This window comes from Macrobrachium rosenbergii, chromosome 23, assembly GCF_040412425.1.
Source record: "Macrobrachium rosenbergii isolate ZJJX-2024 chromosome 23, ASM4041242v1, whole genome shotgun sequence".
NCBI lineage: Eukaryota > Metazoa > Arthropoda > Malacostraca > Decapoda > Palaemonidae > Macrobrachium > Macrobrachium rosenbergii.
Genome location: NC_089763.1, coordinates 20,295,875 through 20,319,668, shown reverse-complemented (window position 1 = coordinate 20,319,668; position 23,794 = coordinate 20,295,875). Strand labels below are relative to the sequence as shown.

Sequence of the window (23,794 nt, the reverse complement as noted above, 5' to 3'; positions counted from 1 at the left end):
GCTCTCTGGGAGTCAACAGCACGGGAGAGGGTTCCACAAATCCGAGCGTAAAACGCGACGACGGATGCGATGCTGAGAAAACGGTCACCGGCGGTACGATGATCGTTAAGCAGTACTCTCAAGAAGAAAGGGAGGAAATCTCCGAGCACGTGGAACAAGTTAGACTTTATTGCAAACCAGACGATGGATTTCAAGGTATACAGATAGTGGTCAATGGGCTAGTTTTTCTATTGGAATATGGTGAATTTCACAGCTGAAGAGCTTGGCATTTTCCCAGATTCTCGATGGTATGACGTCAACGTTACATTTTCTTATAGAGCCAGAATTGCAGTATGGGACTGGTATCTCAACGTCTCTGTCAAAGATGGAGGAGAAAAGGAAAAACTTGTCAATAGGGCAACAGCTGGCTCTATAGGACCATCTGAATGGAGGTTTTCTCAACCTGCCGCGCACTGCTACGACCAGACAGGACAAAATACCATTTCTACAGATGAAAGCGAGAGCCTGACTCAGTCTTTATTCATTCTCCTCATTGTTCTCGGGGTTGCCTCGGCTATAACTATCTCGGTAGCGATTGCAGTTGCGTGCAAAAGCAAGCAAACGAGTAAGTATGATTTCTCCTTCTGTCACCGTTTAGTGAACTATTCCAGTGGGATTCTTGGCGCAAGTTTAATGTGTACCGCCAAATCAGTGTTTGTGTGCGGTACAAGCAGCGGGGGCGGTTCAGAGGAGTGACATAATAAACGAGTGACTTAACCTCAGATATCAGTTTCAAAGGAGTGACAACCATCCAACCATCCAACCAGTATTCAAAAAATTTTAACAATTCAGTGGTTCTAGTTTTTTTTATAAATAAAATCTCAATATTTAAATAATTTTTATCATTCTTGGTTCCTTTGCCACTTCATCGTTATGCCACTTCAATAAAATGTCAATCCTTTGTTGCGTCACTCCTTCGATACGGACCCATATACAACATGTACATATATATATAATATATATATATATATATATATATATATATATATATATATATATATATATATATATATATGCGTGTCAGTGCTCAGAAATAATCGGAAATAAAAATATAAGTAACTTCCAGCGTGATGGACGTTCATTGATTGGACCTCGCAGAAGTAATGACCGAAATAATTACCCGTTGATTTTTTTGGTTTATTTATTTACTTGTAGAGTGGCTTAGAGGCCACCGGTGTGGGGGATCTGTTCTTGTGAACTGATTGAACTTTTTACATGAAAGTGCGAGTTGCAGTTTCTTCTCTGCTTGCATGCAAGAGGATTTCCTTCGCGAGTTATTAGTTCAAAGAGAGGGGAACTGCTTCCAGTAGAGAGATGTTGGTTGCGGAATGTTGATGGGCAGTTCATTTTCTCTAATTGTTAAATATTGAGTCGGAAATATATATATATATATATATATATATATATATATATATATATATATATATATATATATATATATATATATATATATATATGTATATATATATATATATATATATATATATATATATATATATATATATATATATATATATATATATATATATATATATATATCACATCACCACAGGTGAAAAAATAATAGACTGGGTGCCTTACCCAGACTCTTACTTTTAAGCCTGTGGTGATTGATCAACAAATAACGTGTTCACGTGATTATAAATATGAGGTATATATATATATATATATATATATATATATATATATATATATATATATAAAAATATATATATATATATATATATATATATATATAAATATATATATATATATATATATATATATATATATATATATATATATATATATATATATATATATATATATATATATATATATATATATATAAATATATATATATATATACATATATATGGATATGTTTATTTCATATACCGTGAGAACAGGATTAATTTGCATAAGTATTTGTGAATTAATTCTGTTTTTTTCTCGTGTTATGGAGGGCTAAACGATTCTTTAAACTGTCATCGGCCTCTTTGACGGCGCAGCAAGATTCGCTTGAGTGAAAGGGCATTATTTTGTCTTCCGTTAGCGGACTCACATTTGCCCTTTAACATCCGAAGGAAGGTGTCGGTCCCAAGTGGTGACTACTTCAAGCGCTAGTCACGGCAGGGCATAAACGTCTTCAGCATTTATTCGGTCGTTTTTTTTTTTTAAACTTCACGCGAGAAAATGCGCTTAGTATTAGCGTTCTTCGCCGTCTTTTTATCGCGGATTGACTGCGGTACCAAAATGTCTGTCGTAGGGAGTGTGGCGAGTGATCTCTCGTGTGAGGCTGAGAAAACTGTTGAGCCTGAAAAACAACATATCGAAGAATTCAGTCAGCCTCAATTCAGCATCTACTGCAAACCCGGAAAGGGTTTCGCGGGTATACAGATTGAGGTCAATGGTTCAGAGGGCGTCCACGGCTCGGCAGTCTTGACGGACGAAGAACTAGGCACAAGCAACGTATCACGCTGGTACCATCTTGGCGTGGACTTCTCCTTCTCCTACCACATCAGCGTTGCTTACAAGTGGTACGTCAGAATCTCCGTCGATAACGGATTAGTCCGTGAAAGGTACCTCGCCCTGGGATCTGTCAGGGAAGAAATAGAAAAGGTGAGAGTGGTGGCTTTGGGCGCTTCAAGATGGAGGACCCGAAAGCCCGCTGACTCGTGTGAAGAAGAGGCCGACATAACTCCAGCAACGTCGGGATCGGGAAGTAACGCTGCTCAATGGGGCAGAGGTGGCGCTGATGGTCCTTCGTGTGACGCCAAGATTTGGACGCTTGTGGGTATCTTCAGTTTCATATCTATGTTTCTCGTCACGGGGATTATCGTACTTTTGTGGATGGTGAAGCAACAGGGTACGTATATATACTGTTTGAAAATCGTTATTGTGTAGTCATGCCTTGAGCTGTGTCCTTATTAGTTGAATGATCCGTTTTATTCTGTCTCCATAGGCATTGTGTTCCGCTTATGCTTTTGTTAATTAAAAATATATGTATGCTTTGCAGTAGGTGCATATATATACAGTATATATATGTATATATATATATATATATATATATATATATATATATATATATATATATATATATATATATATGTGTGTGTGTGTGTGTGTGTGTGTATGTGTGTTTATACATATATATATATATATATATATATATATATATATATATATATATATATATATATATACACACACACATTTATATGTATATATTTATATTGTTATATGATTATATATGCATGTATGATTATATATATACATATCTACATTATATATATACACATACAATTGTATATTTACATATGTATAATTATATACAGTATATACATACGGTACATATCTAAGTATAAGTATAAAATGTGCGTGTGTTTTACAGCGAATACAGCCTACCACTTCCACAGGAAAGGGGCGTTATCACCGAAACGAAAGTCACAGATTGCTGGTAAATACGTCGAGAGCTTCGTCGTCTTTCTTTTGGTCAGACATCCATTATTGATAACTCAACGTCACGTACTTGATGAAAACAGGATGCGTAGCAACTTGTAACTCAGAACGCCCGCCCCCGCCACCATCCCCACATCCTTCCTCCCCTCCCCCCCCCCACAACCCCTTATCAAGAAAAAAGGTTATGGAGAATTCAATCAGAGGTGACCTGAGAGAGAGAGAGAGAGAAACGCTCACTGATACTGTCGGAACGAATCCCATGTGTAGAAAACTTACGCATTCTTAATCACTTTATATATGTATATATATACAGTATACACACACACACACACACACACACACATATATATATATATATATATATATATATATATATATATATATATATATATATTTGGACTGATTCGGACGGGAAGCGGCGCTATGAATATGTATAGCCGTTGACAGGACTGTTACGGGTACTGATCCCTTTGCCGTCCGCAAAAGATGACTGTCAGTTTAGGCCTAAGCGACAAGGTGTCGGTGTTCAACCCATTTTCTCCCCTTGTAATTTAATATCTCGGCCTTCAGGTTATTTGGTGTTTTCTTCTTTAGTGGTGCATTTTTTTTTATACGGCAAGAATACTTTTTATTGCTTTTGCAATGCTGGAGAAGGTGATATTTCGAAGTTCCGTTCCCTAAAATGCGAAAGCTGCATAATAACGTGTTTTTTGTTTTTTTTTTTTTTGGTGGGTATTTCGATATTTCTATACGAAAACTCTCAAGAACGTTTAATCATCAAAGTAGGTTTCATTAAGGATTTTTCGATTTGTCGAAGAGAATCTCAAAGATACTTGATGATCTTGCCTCTTTTGTGATAGGACGCCAGTCACGTATAAGTCAGCCCTCCATTTCCTGTCACCTGACTCACAGTCCCGTGAGTCAGACTCACCTTCAGTTGACGCGTCGCGCTGTTGAGCTCCGCACCTAAATGGAGTAAGCCTGAATCAAAGCTGACTCGTTTTCATCAGCCATCGCACTATGCGTGCCCCACTGGCTTCCAACGACGCTACAGCAGCTATTGTCGTTCCCTCTAGAATAGGAGACATGTGCTCGAACGGAACCCTTTCATTCGTTTGTGACAATGAAACTATTCCCGTTGTTGCAATTGCTTGTTCGTGTTTTCGCTTTGCCAAAGGCGTCCGGCGATATGGAGGCACTCTGTCCCGGCCTCGACGTGAGAGAGAGAGAGAGAGAGAGAGAGAGATTCTGAAACAGCGTCACGGCCTGCCAGGTTCGAGCTGTGAAGCAATTCCGAAAAAAAGAGGAAAAGGGAACATGCTGTCTTGCAGACCGCGAAGCATTTTCCCGGGATGTAACCGAGTACCGGGACCTTTCTCTGAAAAAAGCGGGACGCCATATCTTCAAAACTGAACATAGAAGTTTCTTGAAAATAATCTCATTATGTTTCCCACACCCAAATTGCTTAGGAGAGATTAAGCTGACCTAACCTAACCTAACCTAAGGCATGGCAAAAAACCGGGGCTGGTGCAAGACTAGCATATATCTCAGGAATTCGCGACCGAGAACAGAATCCTAACGCATAGAGTTACGAGTGGGAGAGGAAAGGGAAGCCCTTGTGTGTTTGAACTGAACAGTAGATGACCATGGCATCGCAAGAAGCCGCCTGGTGCGACATTGACATCCCAATATCGACTGCAAGCTCGTTTTCGAAAGCGTGGAGCGTGAGCCTCCAAGTGATTTCAGCGAGCGCTAGTCTATACGAAGAAGAAGAAAAGGGCGATGGTGAAGATGATCAATGGCGTGTCGCCAGTTATAAAGCTTCTGAGTAAAAGGGATACTCACTGTGGCATATACACGTACACACACACACACACACACACACACATATATATATATATATATATATATATATATATATATATATAATGTGTGTGTGTGTCTATGGCGCATACTTTCTCATTGTCCATAAAGTTAAGCAAAGTTAGATCTGGTCAGTGCTCGGATGACTGACTGGTTGACAACGTTTATTTCTGGGCAAACATCTCTGAAATGGCTACCGTCTGGAGACGTTACGGAATGGTGAACCCACTGAGGAGCGAGAAACGTCCGTGACAGAAATACTGTGGCTCCTTGTTACTGCACTCGTGTGTCTTTGTTACTATCATTCGTGAAATCCGCTATTACTGTCCAAGAAAGCACACATAAGTATATCTACGAGGTGCTTAAGCTACTTCGCTGTCAATCGAGAGTCTGCTACCGAAGTAAGAAAGTTATCTATTTGAGTATGTACTGTATTACGTAGTGCTTGTTTGTAATGTCGAGAGATACACACACACACACATACACATACACACACACGCACACATATACACAAGCACGGGGGTAAGTTTCCGGTTTTCGGGAAGGATTTTGGGGATGAAGTTGCTAACTCCCCCACCGCCCCCCACCCCCCACCCCCCGCCCCCAACACCGTTTTGGGTATTCTTTATGACCACTTTATCCAAGTACTGTATATATATATATATATATATATATATATATATATATATATATATATATATATATATATATATATATATACACACACACACATAATGTGTGTACGTGTGTACATACAGGATGTGTCCTTTTACTTGAACTTTCATAACAAATGCTGAGATTTCCGTCAGTGGTACTGCAGCCTTTGAAAACATTAGAGGCTCCCTTGCCTGCAAGTAACATCGAGTGGTGAAGCTGATCGACCATTCACCGTCGAGCTTCCTGAACAAATACTTGCCGAGTTTATCTGTCCCCGATTCTATAGTGCGTGACAGAACTTCCAGACATTTTATCGCCTCCTGAAGAAAAATGAAAAGTTCTTTTCAGCTCATCGTTTTCGCTTTCGTTTTGAAAGACGTTTTAGGGAGCGAAGGTCTTTGCGACGCCGACGTAACTGTTGGATCAGGGAGGAAAGTCATCAAGACATTTTATCGAGACGCATTCCAGATCTATTGTAAACTTCACGACGGTTTCCAGATTTAGAACTGAAAGTGGAGGGTACCAAGAGCTGATAAAACCTTCTCAACTTCTGCTGAACAGTTCAATTCTACCAGTGGTTCTCTGTGGCAATCACTTCAATGTGACATATTGATTATGATTATCACTTCTATACTTTGGCATGGCACTGGTTAATCTGTTTACTTGGACCAGAAAAACATTACGAGGTTATTACTTCGACTGGGACGCTTCGATGAATATCTAAAGTATCGTAAGTCACCGCCTATGGCCCAATCGAAATGGAGGTTCACTGCACCCTGGTGGAAATTGCACGTCCCCAAAACCGGCTGGAAACTCCTCCGGAAGGAAAACAGCACAGGGACTCCTGAGCACCACTTGACTGAAAGCACCTTGTGGATACTTGTAGAGTGTGCTTGGTGTTATCATCATCGGGCAGCCCTCTTGGAATCGCCATATTTGTCTATAGGATCAAGCACCCAAGTACGTATGCATGCGTTATATATTGGACGTCTTTGCACTGAACTTTTGTTGTTTCTTAACTAAACTCGCTCAATTTCTGATTTATGGAATACCAGTGTTCTTTTTTTAACAAACCTGTACAAAAATTCATAATATTTTAAACATTTCGCAATAGCCTTACGCATATTTGTACAAATACTTCATGAATGATACAAGCAGTCCTTGCGTTAAATACATACGCACCTACGTACGTAGGTGCGTATGATTCCGAGTGTGTACATGAATTTTCCTGTATTGAACGAATGTTGAGTAAATATTATATAGCCAATAAAAGTCATTAACCAGACGCAATCTGCTACGATACAGTCTATTCCGCTACCGCCTCTTGAACAAATGAAGACTTAGGACAGTTTCAAAGTAAAGCAATTCTACAGGAATACCGACATGCCGTAATGCTTCTTCCAGACGGACCTTTCCTCAATTCTTTGTCCCTCACTCGTCTGCCTGTCTATCAGTGTTCTTTATTCCTCTTTTTATTCAATTTTAAGCTCCTCCAGCATTCGCTGTTGTTTTATTCATGGTAACGAATCAAGACATGGACCAAGATACCTATAATTCAGATCGGTTTTGATGGACTTTACGAGGTGATAGCGGACTTACTTTCTCTAAGAAAAGCAATTTACAGTCTTTAAATTTACCTTAATTCGTCACCCAGCTTTAAATCTCGATTTGATTCGACAGATTCATAACTTTTTATTATATAACTGAACGGAAAGATAAGTTCTTCGTCATTCTTGTCGTTGTGACATCAGCTTCTCTATCTTTTTCAAAATTCCTGGCTTGGTTAAATGAAGTCTGAAGGGACTATTTAAGAGTTGTTTTGGTCGATGAATTTTATTGGCTGATATTTATTCAACATTCGTTCAATACGGGAAACTTCAGGGATACGCCCTAATTCCGACATCATGCAACTTTTCTCATATGTGCGTATGTATTTAACGAAACGCTGCTTGTATCATTCATGAAATATCTGTAAAAATATGCATAAGGCTATTTGGTAATGTATGCCGCACCTACATATAGAAATTCTAAAATCATTATAAATAGACTGTATGAGTTAATATTTCCGGAATAAAAGAGTAAGCATAATCTTCACCGTATATTTCACGGCATTCATCACGGAAAATAAAGGATTTCTCCTTTACGTCAAGACCAACATGTTCTGACAAAATCTCTTTCAATTTACCAAAATCATTACCACTAAAATGACAAAGAAAGAAAAATATGGGGGTCGAAGTTGGCTGGGGGATGGGTTGGTGGGGGGGGCGATGTTGTCACTGAGTCGCGTGCAGTTTTGAGCACCACAGCAATAATACTTCTGTGCATAAACACAACAATTCTTTCTGAAAGATTTTCTTCAATCCCAACAGAAACTTGCGTTCTCCCTCGAGTGGGAGTGGAAGCAGAGGACGACCTTAACTACGAAGTCCGGTATGCAAACGGAGGGAACACGTCGGTCACCAGACCAGGATCCGCCCACGACAGTGAAAACAGCCTGTATGGCGCCCTGTAGCGAACCACCGCTCGGACTGGGAGGCTCTTCTCTGAATTGGTAGGTTCTGTTCTGCGTTACCACTTGATCTCCCCTGCTTACTGTACTGCCAGTTGAAGTTACAGTTGGCTCTCTCTCTCTCTCTCTCTCTCTCTCTCTCTCTCTCTCTCTCTCTCTCTCCTATGTAGGGCGGTGTCACTTAAAGTTGTCGCTTTATACTGCCACTTCAACCCAGCCCATGGTAAGGCACTGCCCTTTCAGGTTGCCACTTGGTTCCGCTGCTTACAGTAGTACCACTCGAGGTTGTCTCTGGACCTCCCTACGGAAGGTGGAGCTATTTGGTTCCGCTGCTTACAGTAGTCCCACTCGAAGTTGTCTCGACAAATATCAAAGATGCATCCAAGACCATCCAAGACTGGAAGATGCAAAATATACCGGAAGATGCGTTAGCAACTCTCTGGTAGACATCAAAGGCGCCTCACACTGAGGGACCTGGGGCAACCCGAACGAATTGTAAGGTCTGTAAGGTAAGGTCTGGGCCTCTCCTACGGGAGGTGGCGCCACTTGGTTCCGCTGCTTACAGTAGTACCACTCGAGGACTGTCTCTGGACCCCCCTACGGAAGGTGGAGCTACTTGGTTCCGCTGCTTACAGTAGTCCCACTCGAAGTTGTCCCTGGGCCTCTCCTACGGGAGGTGGCGCCACTTGAAAGTGTGCCTGGGTCGAAGGTACCTAACGCACTTTGCAGAATCCCTTTAGACCTAAGTTGCATTGCCCTCTGGTTTAAACTTCTCTCTCTGTTCTCTTCGGTCTCTTCCCGCCTCGAAGTTGTGCCACTTCTCGAACATTATAACAAAAACAGAGCCACTGGACAGTGCGCGCTATAATCGAAACGTATGGTGAATTTATTTAGTATATGGTAAGTGATTTATTTCGTCATTTATATCATCATCATCTTTTAAAATCGATGCTGACCCTGACACCCGACCGTGCACCTTTGGTTGGCATGCAAATATGCTAATCATCAGAGCCGAAAGAGCCATTGTCATAATCTCCATAACTAGTCGCTGATCTGCAAGTTGTCCAGTCATTCCACCGTGCGTTTTCCATGAAAAATTCAGGAATGTCAATCAGAACTTAAGAAATATTATTCATTTATTTATTTTATTTATTTATTCATTCATTTATTTATTTATCCATCACTAAGCTTTTTGTTAGATGAATTCATAACTACCGTGCTGCTTAGAGCATATGAAAAACAATGAAAATATCCCCTGTTTGAAACACTGAAAACATGTCGATCCAAGGTGTATCGCCTAGATTTTCAGGGAAATAAGGAAACAAGTAAAACATGCGCCGAAATTTCTTCTGCGCAATCGAGTTTCCTGTACAGCGTTTAGTGCTGTATGAAACTCTCAGCCACGGCCGGGTGGTAGCCTCCGTTGATGCACCTATAGCGGTGCCAGACGCACGATCATGGCTAACTTTAACTTTAAATAAAGTCAAAACTACTGAGGCTAGAGGGCTGCAATTTGATATATTTGATGATTGGAGGGTTGATGATCAACATACCATTTTACAGCCCTCTGGCCTCAGTAGTTTTTAAGATCTGAGAGCGGACAGAAAAAAGTGCTGACGGACAGACAAATAGCCGTCTCAACAGTTTTCTTTTACAGAAAATTAAAATTACATTTTATTTACATGTCATTTGAAATGTCTTCTTATCGACCATGAGATTTCTGTAACAACTGACTCGTGTTATCATTTTACCAGTAAATTGTGACACATCCTGTTCATATAAAACGTAAATGTCGTCCTGCCCTGCCTCTCTCTCCTCTCTCTCTCTCTCTCTCTCTCTCTCCTCTCTCTCTCTCTCTCTTTAAGTAATATAACGTAAAGAAGACAATTACAATTTACATGAAAGGAGATGCAAATGGAGTAGAGGTGACCAGACTGTGTAAAGATATGAAAATGAGGGTATATATATATATATATATATATATATATATATATATATATATATATATATATATATATATATATATAATTGTAACTAATCTACACATGAGTACATGTTTCACAGAAATAGATTTGTGACTCACATCAGTACCGAACCCAGGTCTTTCAAGTGAAAGGGTAGCGCTCTTGCCTTTTATTTGAGGGACCTGGGTTCGATCCCGATGTGAGTCAGATATTTAGGTATTTATGTATATGTATATATGTATATATATATATATATATTTACTGTATGTATATATATAGAAATAATCAACACAATCATTTCTGAAATAAATTTCTGACTCATCAGGATCGAAGCCAAGTCTTTCGATTGAAAGGCAAGGTCGCTGCCCTTTAGGCGCCCTTGCCTTTCAATTGAAAGACCTGGTTGATCCTGATGCGATATCTATAATATATATATATATATATATATATATTTATATATATATATATATATACTGTATATATACTGTATATATATAAATAGATTTATGTATGTATGTGTGTGTATGTATGTTCCACAAACACTCTGAAACGTATTGAACAATTTCAACCAAACTTGGTATGCATATGACTTACTATCTCGAAAAGACCACTGTTGGGGTAAGACGTCACTTGCACCAAATTAGGCGGGTTTGGGAAGGGGGTGACGTAAAAATAACCGAAAATGACAGATGTTAGTGTCTAACCCATAGTTTACGAGGTCGCTGAGATGAATAGTGAAACTTCCAATATCCTTTATGTCCAAGTTCAACCCCGATAGGAAGGGGGCGTGAGAAGGGGTTGGAGGGAGGGGGTGACATGTAAATGTAACAGAAAACGACAGATTTTACTGCCTAATCGATAGTTTTTGAAGTCCTTGAGATGATTTGTGACACTCCTAATGCCCTTTAAGTCCAAGTTCAGCCCCGATAGGAAGTGGCAGTCGGGAGGGTGAAAAATAAAGTGTCAAAAATGCTGGGCAGTGTAATTGAAGCAGCTATCTTAACAGGGAAGGGAGAGAGTGAGAGAGAAAGAGAGTGAGAGGGAGAGGAAGTGAGAGAGAGAGTAGAAGTGTTGGGAGGTGAGAGAGAGAGAGAGAGAGAGAGAGAGAGAGAGAGGAGAGAGAGAGAGAGTTTATTAGTTGTCATTCAGAGCTTTCCCAGTCAGCGTTGGGTTGGTCAACTAATATAAAATATATATATATATATATATGTGTGTGTGTGTGTGTGTGTGTGTGTACGTATACATATATACATACATATATATATATATATATATATATATATATATATATATATATATATATATATATATATATATATATATAGTATATATATACTAAATGTGGTGACCCAAACGCCCACCTTTGAAAGGTATAGTCAATTAAATGGGCTCATGGTTGAGTGGTACAATGCTCACCTCGTGTTTGTTAGGTCCGTAGGTTGTTCCCAGCTAATTGCCCACCGGTCCACTCAGTTGTAAAAGGTCACCAACGCCTGCCTGGGTTAAAAAGAAAAGTGTGTGGGCCCAGCAACGTCACCCCTAGACACTTGGCATTTACTCCGTTGAAAAGAGAAAAATGGTGTGGGTAATCTTATTTATGCACACACACACATACATACACACACACACACACACACACACACACACACACATATATATATATATATATATATATATATATATATATATATATATATATATATATACATATATATATATATTATATATATACATATGCTTATGACTTCAGTGTACTTCAGTGTAAGCTGAATACCACATGAAAATGACAGACAGACAAGTTTTAGTACTGAACTCCTGCGTGTCATTTTCTGTGATAATCGTTATATATATATATATATATATATATATATATATATATATATATATATATATATATATATATATATATATGTATGTATGGCCTATATACATATATGTATATATAAATAAAGATAAAATCCACGAAAATGGAAACACTGGAGTGCCCTGGCATGTATTTGGACCTCTGTATTAGAAAAATGTTCAAGAATGACCTAAAGATAAAATCACTGACTTAATTACAAGTTAGTTTAGCTTGATACATATTTTCTATGTATCCGTATGTTTAATTTAATTCTTTATTTGTAAAAATGTTCATCTTGGAAAATTATTATTGTTTACAAAAGAAATTATTTTGTTGCACTAATATTTTTTTGGGTGGTCAGTCGACCTGAATAATCTTTTAATTGTCCTGTCCACTGCTTCTGAACGTTGATCCTAATCCTTTGCAAAACCTCTTAACATTTGGCCTGTTTTGGTAGTTCTATTTATGGCTTCCAACTGTGTTGGATTCCAGGTATATGTTTCCTTTATAATCCCATCTGTCATTTATACGCTTTCTTTGTAAACTTACTTTATATTCTTCAGTCTGCTAAGTAAAGGACGTAAGTGTCAAAGGCCTCCCAGCACTCCAGTGTCTCCGTTTCCTTCATTATTTTATCTTTATTTATATATTCATCACGTTCATACTTTTATCGTGATTCAGTTATACATTATATATACATTATATATATATATATATATATATATATATATATATATATATATATATATATATTTAATTTAATAACCTCCTGTGCCTCTGTAGGCTCATAGGGCGAGCGCTGATCTCCCTGTTTCACAGCTGACAGCCAGTGGAGGACAGGTCCCAATGCACCTAGACATGGCCAGTGTCCGCTAGGCCCACTGTTTAACCCCAGCCCAGTGAGGTAGTACCTATTCTCCTACTGGAACCTCTCAGGTTTTCAGTTCTTATATATATATATATATATATATATATATATATATATATATATATATATATATATATATATATAAATATATATATATATCACACACGTTCATATGTTGAACATTTTTGATGAACCGATGAAATCTTTTCGATGGGATTATCATTTGTCAGTTGTTCTGTATCACTCCTCCAGTTTCATCAAAAGCGCCTGAGCATGAATAAACTTCCGGTGGCCTTTTTTCTTTATCTATTTAGTTTTTTTGTTTTGGCGGCTGTCAGGTGAATGTTGTCATCAACACCCTACGCTTCCTGTGATTCACCTCAGTCTCTCGAGTCAAGTGGTGAGGTACTGTACATGTCACGAAAGTCAAGGCATCAATGTTCGTCAGTCAGTGATCGTGTCAGTTATCCGTCGTGCGATTGTCGAGCTCTGGTGAATCGACTTAGCTGTGATGACTCATTTCAGATGAGGGTTCTTTCTAACCAGAAATCAAAATTTGTTTTGTGAAAGAGTGATTAAAAAGGCTTAGTTTCACCATGGGCAGTGTATACCTTACGTGGATATTTCTGCAATACCTCGCTATTTTAGCAAAGGAAAGCGACGGAAGCACGAAGTTCCCTGGGTGGAATGGATTTAACAAAGCTCCTACGGTGGAAATAGAGGGGTCTTCTGTTATCAGTCCTAATGTCAAAGTCTACAACGATTCTAGTAAAGATGAGCAGATTTTTTCAGCAACCAAAAACATTTACGGAAATGCGAGCAATACATCTCCAAGTTCAGAAAACAGTAATATTTCAGTTAATGAAAATGATTCCTTGAGTTTTAGCAACGGATATAACAGAAAGCGAAAAAGAAGCAGTGATGATGTCCCGTGTTATTCTAAAGTCGAGGGAAATGACACCAAAACCGTAGGAAGTTTTAAGAGCGCCAGTGTCTCGTTGTATTTCAAAGCCAGCAAACATTTCCAGCGCATGGAAGTCAACCTTCACCTGAAAGGGTTCTTGCGTCTTTCCCGGGTGGAAACTTTGAATCAGAGATTCTCTGTAGAGGACCTGGGCGTTGCCGATGATTTGGAACAGTGGCACATGCTTCACGTGGGCGCTTACGCCGAGGGGAGCGAGTTCCTCGGCAGTGAATGGAAGATCTTTGTCTTGAACGACGCAGACAGCGCCGTGTCCTCGAAGGCTGCTTGCTTCAGGCGTCCCACGGATGAGGTCGTCGGTTTGGACATCGTGGCTTCTGGTCAGTCGGAGTGGCGTTGTGAAAAACCCGCGGGCTTTACGAATCATTTTCCGAGAACCTCTCGTTCAAGGGCGTCCGGGAGCGATGACGTCAGTCATCCTTCCGTTGTGGCCTTCGCCGTCGGACTTCTTGCGTTGCTGGTCTTGCTGACCGTCGTCGTCTTCCTGTTGAGGTTTTTGCTGAGTAAGTGTTTACATTCCCATTATGAACACCCGCGTTCGACTATCAGCTGCATCCAGTAGACCTTCCTTTTCAAATTAATCGGTAGATTTTGGATGGTTAGTAAGAAATTTGTCACTGGTGCTGGTCCGTGACGCAAGAGTGGCTCGGAAGTTATTGTCTCCTCAAAGCTGAATTATGATTTGCTAAATAACTTCCTCAACAGCGCATTGAACCTCTACAACTTGCTGCACAATATTCTGACGAAAACTCAAGCTCCCTCTGCATATTAGACCTTTCCTTTTGTCATATCTCTTTCCCCACTTACGCTCATTGTCTTGTATTAGCACAAAGTTTAGCTGCTTAGGCCAGATTTCATTTTTGACACGAATATTGGTTTCTCGGTGACAAGTTTTGATGCTTGACGCGCCCCCATATTTGACTCTAATATTGCAACAGGTGCAAAGTTCGATGAAGACACGGTTTCCACTTTGACAATAACAGTGGCTACTTCGATCAAACTTTGTCAACAGAGACACGGCTTCAGGCTTTATCCCAATATGAGCTGCTTCTGACTGCAATATGTAACTAGATGCCTAACAATTGCTCATGTGGCACGACCATCTATCATGTCCTCTTCTGGCGCCCGAATTTCCTCTTACCCCAAATCGAAAATGCTGAACAGTTTCCTGACCAACCCAGAGGGATGTTACACCAAAATTCCTTAACAAAATCTTTGTTATATTTAACATAACATCAGAAGACCACAGGCGGGGTTTTAACATGCTTCTGAGGCCCTGAGGAAATGCGATGACGTTTCAGGACGCCAGACTGATAATGGATTACAAAAATGGCGTCCTGCTCAGATAACCTAATCTACGTCTTGAACGATATGAACAATTTTCATAAGTTCATCTGCTTGATAAAGTTTATCTAAGAAAAAACCCAATCCATTAGTATACCCTATTAATCCACTTAGATGATACAGTCATTTTACATTAATTCATGTACTTGGAAAAACTTATCCAAGAAAAAACCCGGATTTGTAAGTATACTCTGTTTATTTAAGTAAAGCGTTAGTCCAAAAGCCACAGATATTTATAGTGTGCAGATTAATTTAAAAACAAATCTATGACACAAGGTTTCCCGACCATGGATGGCAGAGTCCCACTTGTGGTTGCCGACAATTTTTTCAAATGTCAAATGAAAATCGGAATTCTACTTGCTAGTGAGTCATTCATAGAGTATTTTAATAGAAACATTATATCATATATAAAAAACATTATTTTACATATAAATGCCTGGAAAATTTGAGCTTTTGAAGGTGAAAACAACTCTTGAATGCAAATGAGTTGTCACCAACAATGAATTCAAATTTAGGCGACCATCGAGACTAAAATTGATCAACGGAAGCGGGCAGAAATCATCATCTAAAGTAGGCTTCACCGGTGATCATTTTTCCTCTTTATCTTGTCTAAAATAAAAGGTTTTAGTGCAGATGATTAAAAAAAAAAATTTTTATGACACATAGATGGAGTACCACTTGTGGTTGCCGACAATTTTTCAAAATGTCAAATGACAGTCAGTTTTTACTTGCCAGTGAGTCATTCATAGAATATTGAAATAGAAACATTATGTTATATATGACTACCTGAACAACTTGATCAATGAAAGAGGGCAAAACCCACCATCTAAAGTTGCATCACCTTAGCAGCTCTCTTGCAGTGAGTCAGGCAATTGCATTAGCAAAGTCAAGTTGAAACGAATTAATGATTAAACCGATGAATAAAAGAGAGAGCATTTCTTAATGCTATGCTGCCAGTCATTGCGCCGTCAACCACGACTACCAAATTTCTTAATTCGGTCTCCATTCTTGCAGAGAAGAAGAAGATGATGAAAAGCAGGAGAGAAGACAGAGCAGTCCTTCGGGCGAGGGACACCGAGACAGAGGAAAGGACGGCAGGGATCTCCAACAACGCGAGACCTGTCTCTTCTCACAGCAGTGACAATAGTCTCTACGGGGTTGTCATAGCAAGAGATGAGAATGAATGCGAGTGAATGACAATCCGAAGAAATGGCACAAGCGAAGTTAAGCCGGAAACCAGTTCGGCGACAAGGAACCCAAGATTGCACCTCAGAAAATTAGGTTTTCAAGAGATGGGTTTCTAGTAGAAAATAGCTTTCCAAGAGATGGGTTTTCAGAAAATAGCTTTCCAAGGGATGGGTTTTTAGAAAATAGCTTTCCAAGAGGTGGGTTTTGAGAAAATAGCTTTCCAAGAGGTGGGTTTTGAGAAAACAGCTTTCCAAGAGGTGGGTTTTGAGAAAACAGCTTTCCAAGAGGTAGGTTTTTTAGAGAATAGCTTTCCAAGAGGTGGGTTTTTAGAAAATAGCCTTCCAAGTGATGGGTTTTTAGAAAATAGCTTTCCAAGAGGTGGGTTTTGAGAAAATATCTTCCAAGAGGTGGGTTTTGAGAAAACAGCTTTCCAAGAGGTAGGTTTTTTAGAAAATAGCTTTCCAAGAGGTGGGTTTTTAGAAAATAGCCTTCCAAGAGGTGGGTTTTTAGAGAATAGCTTTCCAAGAGGTGGGATTTTAGAAAATAGCTTTCCAAGAGGTGGGTTTTTGAAAATAGCTTTCCAAGAGATGGGTTTGAAAATAGGTTTCAACAGTCAAGAGATGGGTTTTTCTGAAAAAAATAGCTTTCCAAGAGAGCTTTATAAATAGTGAGAGGTGTGGGTTTTAGAAAATATGGGCTTTTTCCAAGAGGTGGATTTCTGGAGCAGGTGGGTTTTAGAAAATAGCTTCAAGAGATGGGTTTTAGCTTTGAGGTGGGTTTTAAAATAGAGGGGTGGCTTTAGACAATAGGTTTCAAGAGGTAGGTTTTTAAAATAGCTTTCCAGAGATGGGTTTTGAAAATAGCTTTCAAGAGAAGAAATAGGTGGATTTCTGGAAAATAGCTTTCCAATGGTTTTCTAGTCCAAGAGGTTTAGAAATAGCTTTCCAAGAAGTGGGTTTTCAGAAAAGAGGTGGGTTTCTAGAAAGTAGCTTTCCAAGAGGTGGGCTTTTAGGAAATAACTTTCCAAGAGATGAGTTTTCAAAAAGTGTGGTTTCAGTACATATTTTAAGAAAACGCTTTCCAAGAAATATGTTTTTAGAAAATAACTTTCCAAGTGATGGGTTTTCAAAAAATGTGGTTTCAAATCATAGGTTTTCAAGAAACATATTTTGAGAAAATGGGGTTTCGAGGGGCAGGTTTTCAGAAAATGGACTTCAAGAGTTTTCAGAATATGGGGTTTTACGAAATGGGTTGCAAAAATTATGGATTTTTCTTGTAAAATTAGTTTCCAAGAAGCATATTTTCAGGAAATGGAATTTCAAGAAGTGAGGTTTTATAAAGATTTTCAGCAAATGGTTTTTCAAGAAAAAGCGTTTGCCTCTGTAGGTAGTGAATGATTGATTTGACGTTTAATGATTATGTAATTTTGATATAATGCCGTTTTACTATAGCTGCTGCAATATACATTTTATTTATCAGCAATGATAAAACATGTTTACCGGCGTTTTGCCTCATGTACCTTATTTTATCTCTATTCACACACATATGCATGAATATTTCTTCACTTGAAAGTTATCGTATCTTTTTTTTATGATTACTCTATTATTTTTAATCCTAAGCTTTTATCCAAAGATGAATAAGTAACATTCTTCAATTGAAATTTCTATTCACCATAGCAATTTTATTTTCTTTATGGTTTAAGATTGACTTTTTTGTAAGTCCATACTAAGATAATGTTAAATGTTATTTTAGTATTTTCACTTTTTTTAATGACTAAGTGTTACTGAGCTATAAAGACAATATATTTTTCTATAAAATCTTAAATTATTTATTCTCTAATTAGTTATAGAATGCTATACCACTCATATTTATCTTTCCCTTGTACTAACGGTTTATTCTACTGTAAAGGCACATAACTTTTCTTATGGAAATTAGTTATAAAATATCATTTTACTCTTTTCTTTATGACCATAAAATGTCTCATTACTGAAAGTAATCATATGATACCCTCGTACAATTCTCGTCTCTTAAAGTTAAGTATACCTTAGTTTAACCAGATCACTGAGCTGATTAACAGCTCTCCTAGGAGTCCATATTCTGCAAGAACAACATCCATCAATAAAATAATAAAGCTTCTCTTCCTGCATTTGAAACCTTGAAAATGTCACGCGAACAAATACAGAGTCTTTTAAAAGATGATTATTGGTTACAAAATTCACGGTTTATTAGTTTTAGATGTAGGGTTACAAAATTCACTATCTACCAGTTTTAAATGCAGGGTTACAAAATTCACGGTGTATTAATTTTAGATGTAGGGTTACAAACTTCACGGTTTATTAGTTTTAGTGTAGGGTTACAAAGGTCATGGTGTATTAGTTTTAGAGGCATGGTTACAAAGTTTATGGTTTATTAGTTTTAGATGTAGGGTTACAAAATTCACGGTATATTAGTTTTAGATGCAGGTTACAAAGTTCATGGTGTATTAGTTTTAGATGTAGGGTTACAAAGTTCATGGTGTGTTAGTTTTAGATGCAGGGTTACAAAGGTCATGGTTTATTAGTTTTAGATCTAGGGTTACAAAGTTCATGGTTTATTAGTTTTAGATGTAGGGTTACAAAGTTCATGGTTTATTAGTTTTTTATGTAGGGTTACAAAGGTCATGGTTTATTAGTTTTAGATGTAGGGTTACAAAGTTCATGGTTTATTAGTTTTAGATGTAGGGTTACAAAGTTCATGGTTTATTAGTTTTAGACGCAGGGTTACAAAGCTCATGGTTTATTAGTTTTAGATGTAAGATTACAAAGTTCATGGTGTATTAGTTTTAGATGCAGGGTTACAAAGCTCATGGTTTATTAGTGTTGGATGTAGGTTTACAAAATCCACTATTTATTAGTTTTAAATGCAGGATTACAAAATTCACGGTTAATTCATTTTAGGTGTAGGGTTACAAAATTCATGGCTTATTAGTTTTAGATGCAGGGTTTCAAATTTCACGGTGTATTACTTTTAGACGCAGGGTTACAAAGTTCATGGTGTATTAGTTTTAGATGCAGGGTTACAAAGTTCATGGTTTATTAGTTGTAGATGTAGGGTTTCAAATTTCACAGTGTTTTAGACGCAGGGTTACAAAGTTCATGGTGTGTTAGTTTTAGATGCAGGGCTACAAAGTTCATGGTGTATTAGTTTTAGATGCAGGGTTACAAAGTTCATGGTGTATTAGTTTTAGACAAAGTCAGGTATTAGTTACAGGGGTTCAAAAGGTGTATTAGTTTTAGATGCAGGGTTACAAAGTTCATGGTGTATTAGTTTTAGATGCAGGGTTACAAAGTTCGTGGTTTATTAGTTTTAGATGTAGGGTAAAAAAATTCACTAATTATTAGTTTGAAATTCAGGGTTATAAAATTCACGGTTTTTTAGTTTAAGAAGCAGGGTTACAAAGTTCATGGTGTATTAGTTTTATATGCAGGGTTACAAAGTTCATGGTTTATTAGTTTAAATGTAGGGTTATAAAATTCACGGTTCATTAGTTTTAGATGTAGGGTTACAAAATTCAGGTTTTCTTAGCCTTAAAAGCAAGGTTGCAAATATCATGGTTTATACTGGATAATGTTTTTGCCATTGCTTAGCCTTTATGTACACAATTATGAAGTGAGTTTGATTTCACATGAGATAAAATCTATTATTGTTAATACTAGCTCAAAATTCTGTACTTTTTGATATGAATAGTTTTCAGTGTACACACTCCTTTTATCGAATGATATCTATGGTCTCTTACGAATAACCCGGTATTATTATTATTTTTTTTTTTTTTGTCTATCACAGTCATCCTATTCAACTGGATGGTTTTTTTATAGTGTGGGGTTCCGGGTTGCATCCTGCCTCCTTAGGAGTCCATCACTTTTCTCACTGTGCGCGCTGTTTCTAGTAGCACACTTTTCTGCATGAGTCCTGGAGCTACTTTGGCATCTACTTTTTCCAGATTCCTTTTCAGGGGTCTTGGGATCGTGCCTAGTGTTCCTATGATTATGGGTACAATTTCCACTGGCATATTCCATATCCTTCTTATTTCGATTTTCAGGTCTTGATACTTACCAATTTCCTCTCTTTCTCTCTCATCTACTCTGGTGTTCTATATTATTGCGACATCAATTATTATTATTATTATTATTATTATTATTATTATTATTATTATTATTATTTATTATTATTATTATTATTATTATTATTCCTACACTAGATGTGCTAGTGTTTTACTGTGATCAGGATGTGATTGTAATTTCCCATGGTCATTTACAAACTCATACTCTACTGTACACTGAGCATTATGATGTCCATCTTTTCACATTGAGTTTTCAGTTGCCAGATATGACTTGCCAATAGCTTTGATCAAGCTTGTACAGATTAACGTCACTGAAAGTTTGATAAGACGACAATGTAACTAAAATGTCAACTTGTTTCTAGTATAAAATGTCCATGAACTCGAGAAATTCACGTAGGTACTTCTTTTCCTTTTTGGGATTCTTATATAATTTTCTGCTGGAGTCATTATACGTTCCTGTGTATAGCCTTGGGTATACAGTGTCTTCGGATCTATTATATTTGTGTAGTGTACTGTAGTCAAGTTTAACTGTATACAGCCTGTGGCTGAAAAGGTTTCAGATTCCTTATATTTATTTTCTAAAACTTTCAATTACAGGATCATTGCCTTTACATACATATGATATTTGTCTACTAGAGTTATGTTTAAACTGCATATAACCAGTGGCTTGGAAGCTTTCAGGTTTTTTATATATCTGTTTTTCCTAACTTTCAATTACCGAATCATTGCCTTTATGCTCGTTGGGAGTCATTATGCTTAACTGTTTTCAGCCTGCGGCAAGAAAGCCTTCGGCCACAGACTTTAAATGACGGTTTAAGTTCCATCAGAAGGGAAGACTCGACTGTATACAGTCTATGCTTTAATGGCATTCTGTTATAGGTTCATAACGTATTGTATGTGCTCTTTCGGCAAGTCATACTAACTGTATATAGTCATGGCCTGAAAAAATGCAGTTATAGATCCATGTAAGTTACGTGTTCCATAAGAAAGTCGAACTATCCGCATACAGTCCACGGCTTGAACTATGAAGTCACAGATTCGGAATAAAGCTCCAGTTATTCATGAGATAATAAATATGTTATATTGGAAAGCCATTAAAACTTTTTACAGTCCTTGGCCTGAAAACATTCAGTCAGATTCAATATATAATGTATAACATTCTGACGAAAGACACAGCTAAGTGGACGCAGATAAAAGCTAGAACATTTTCATTCGCAGGCTCGCCATCTGCTACTTATATGATCCAGTAAAAAATTCCTACATAACAGTAAAAAGTCCATTGCTTGGGCAGAGACATTTAATGCTGTTGATGTTCTTCCAGAAAGTCCTGCTTAACTGTGTCACTTCGTGGGGATGGGGGGCGACGTAGAGTCAAAGATTTGCCTAATTGATTTCCAAAGAGTACGTAACCTTAGGCGCTTTCAGTTGCAAGGTTTTTGTATTTTACTGTCGATAACATACTAGCTAAAAAAAAAAAAAAAGCTTGCTTACGAAGTATCGTAGGAATTGCGTGGTATCTCAATTGGTACAGGTATAGCTTCAATTCGTGTTAGTTTTTTTTTCTATATGCACCAAATATAGCTTGTTGTGTATTGTGTTCACTTATACTCGTTCTCAAGTTCATTTCAGAGTTATAAAGAGATTTCAATTGCAACAGCTTTGCGGATGTGTGCCCATTGTTCAGTTTTGTTTTTAGTTGTGATGGAATTCTTCAAATGCTAAAGCCAGTGTTTCTATTTCAATCATCATATGATTCATTACGAATAATTTATTGATTGATTCCAGAGAAACATCCAGTTCCTCGTTGGATGAGTCGGTAGAGTTGTCGGCTAGCACTCTGCTAGGCCCGAGTTCGAGTCTCCGGCCGGCCAATGAAGAATTAGAGGAACTTATTTCTGGTGATAGAAATTAATTTCTCGGTATAATGTGGTTCGGGTTTCCACAATAAGCTGTAGGTCCCGTTGCTAGGTAACCAACTGGTTCTTAGCCACGTAAAATAAGTCTAATCCTTCGGTCCAGCTCTAGGAGAGCTGTTAATCAGCTCAGTGGTCTGGTTAAACTAAGGTATACTTGACTTTTTTTTCAGAGAAACATCCGGAATCATATAAATTGTAATTTCGAAATAAAAAAAACCGAGACTAAGTCACATAAAAAAATGAGGGCTCCATTATATCCTTCAAGAATATTTGGAAAGGTTTTTCTGTGTCAGTGGGAAATATTATAAGCTAATTTTATTAATTAGCAATTCATGGATTTGTAGAAGAAACCAGCAAATAAGTCAACTGTTTCGAAAGACAAATTTCTCTGTACATTCCTTGGGACTCATTAACGAAAATCGCAATACTCATCTTTTGGGTCTCATTAAAAAAAAAATCATGTCTCATTAACCTAAATCATAATAATCGTCCTTGAGTCTCTTTAATTAGAATCTCAATACCCGACCGTGGGTCCCATTGACAAAAATATTAATGCCCAATCCTTGAGTCTCATTCAAAAATAATCTTAATACCCAATCCTTGGGTCCCATTGAAAACAATCTTAATACCCAATCTTTAATCTCGTTAAAAAAACATCATGATACCTAACCTTAGGTGTCTCATTCACAAAAATCATACCGCCCAGATATCTGGTCTCATCACCAAACAGTGACAGAAGCATGATTGTTTAGAAACTCTCGTGGCAAAAAGTATATTGAATTTTATTGGTGCTGTGACACTTCATAACAGAGCAGTTTTGTAAATACTACAGCAATTCCAAGGAATGCCTTCTATTCACAATGATTGGGTGCTAATCATTTGATTCATTTGAAAACAGGAATAAAGTCATTAATTTAAATGGTTTTATACTTTATTTCTTTCAGCCTCATCACCTTTTTTTCAGAAATTACATTACCATTGTCTCCTACGTTTGGGAATCATTATGATTTCCTTGTTACATATAGAAGGCTGTTTCCCACATCCAGATGGATAAAGAAAGAAAATAATTTTACGCGCACGT

At 37.7% G+C, this 23,794-nt stretch overlaps 1 protein-coding gene across 4 annotated transcripts; it reads left to right on the top strand.

Annotated features, from left to right (window-relative positions):
* Positions 1-1,936: 1,936 nt before the first annotated feature.
* Positions 1,937-23,632, top strand: LOC136851349 (uncharacterized). 4 transcript variants are annotated; one of them, XM_067125400.1, is made up of 3 exons: positions 1,937-2,887; positions 8,370-8,551; positions 16,525-16,660. In XM_067125400.1, the coding sequence occupies exons 1-2, from the start codon at positions 2,215-2,217 to the stop codon at positions 8,510-8,512; spliced, it is 816 nt and encodes a 271-aa protein (XP_066981501.1). In that variant the 5' UTR covers positions 1,937-2,214; the 3' UTR covers positions 8,513-8,551; positions 16,525-16,660. The 4 variants fall into 4 exon arrangements, 3 of the variants coding, with proteins under 3 accessions (XP_066981501.1, XP_066981500.1, XP_066981499.1); XR_010856843.1 differs by lacking the exon at positions 1,937-2,887 and adding an exon at positions 6,787-6,960; XM_067125399.1 differs by lacking the exons at positions 1,937-2,887; positions 8,370-8,551 and adding exons at positions 13,565-14,669; positions 19,959-23,632 and having other exon boundaries at positions 16,525-19,872.
* Positions 23,633-23,794: the final 162 nt, after the last annotated feature.

What these genes read in the sequence shown, in the direction of transcription:
- LOC136851349 (XM_067125399.1), top strand. Translation starts at nt 13,781, where the DNA reads ATGGGCAGTGTATACCTTACGTGGATATTTCTGCAATACCTCGCTATT. An exon ending in CCTGTTGAGGTTTTTGCTGA is followed by an intron (nt 14,670 to 16,524) that starts GTAAGTGTTTAC and finishes CCATTCTTGCAG; the next exon opens with AGAAGAAGAAGATGATGAAA.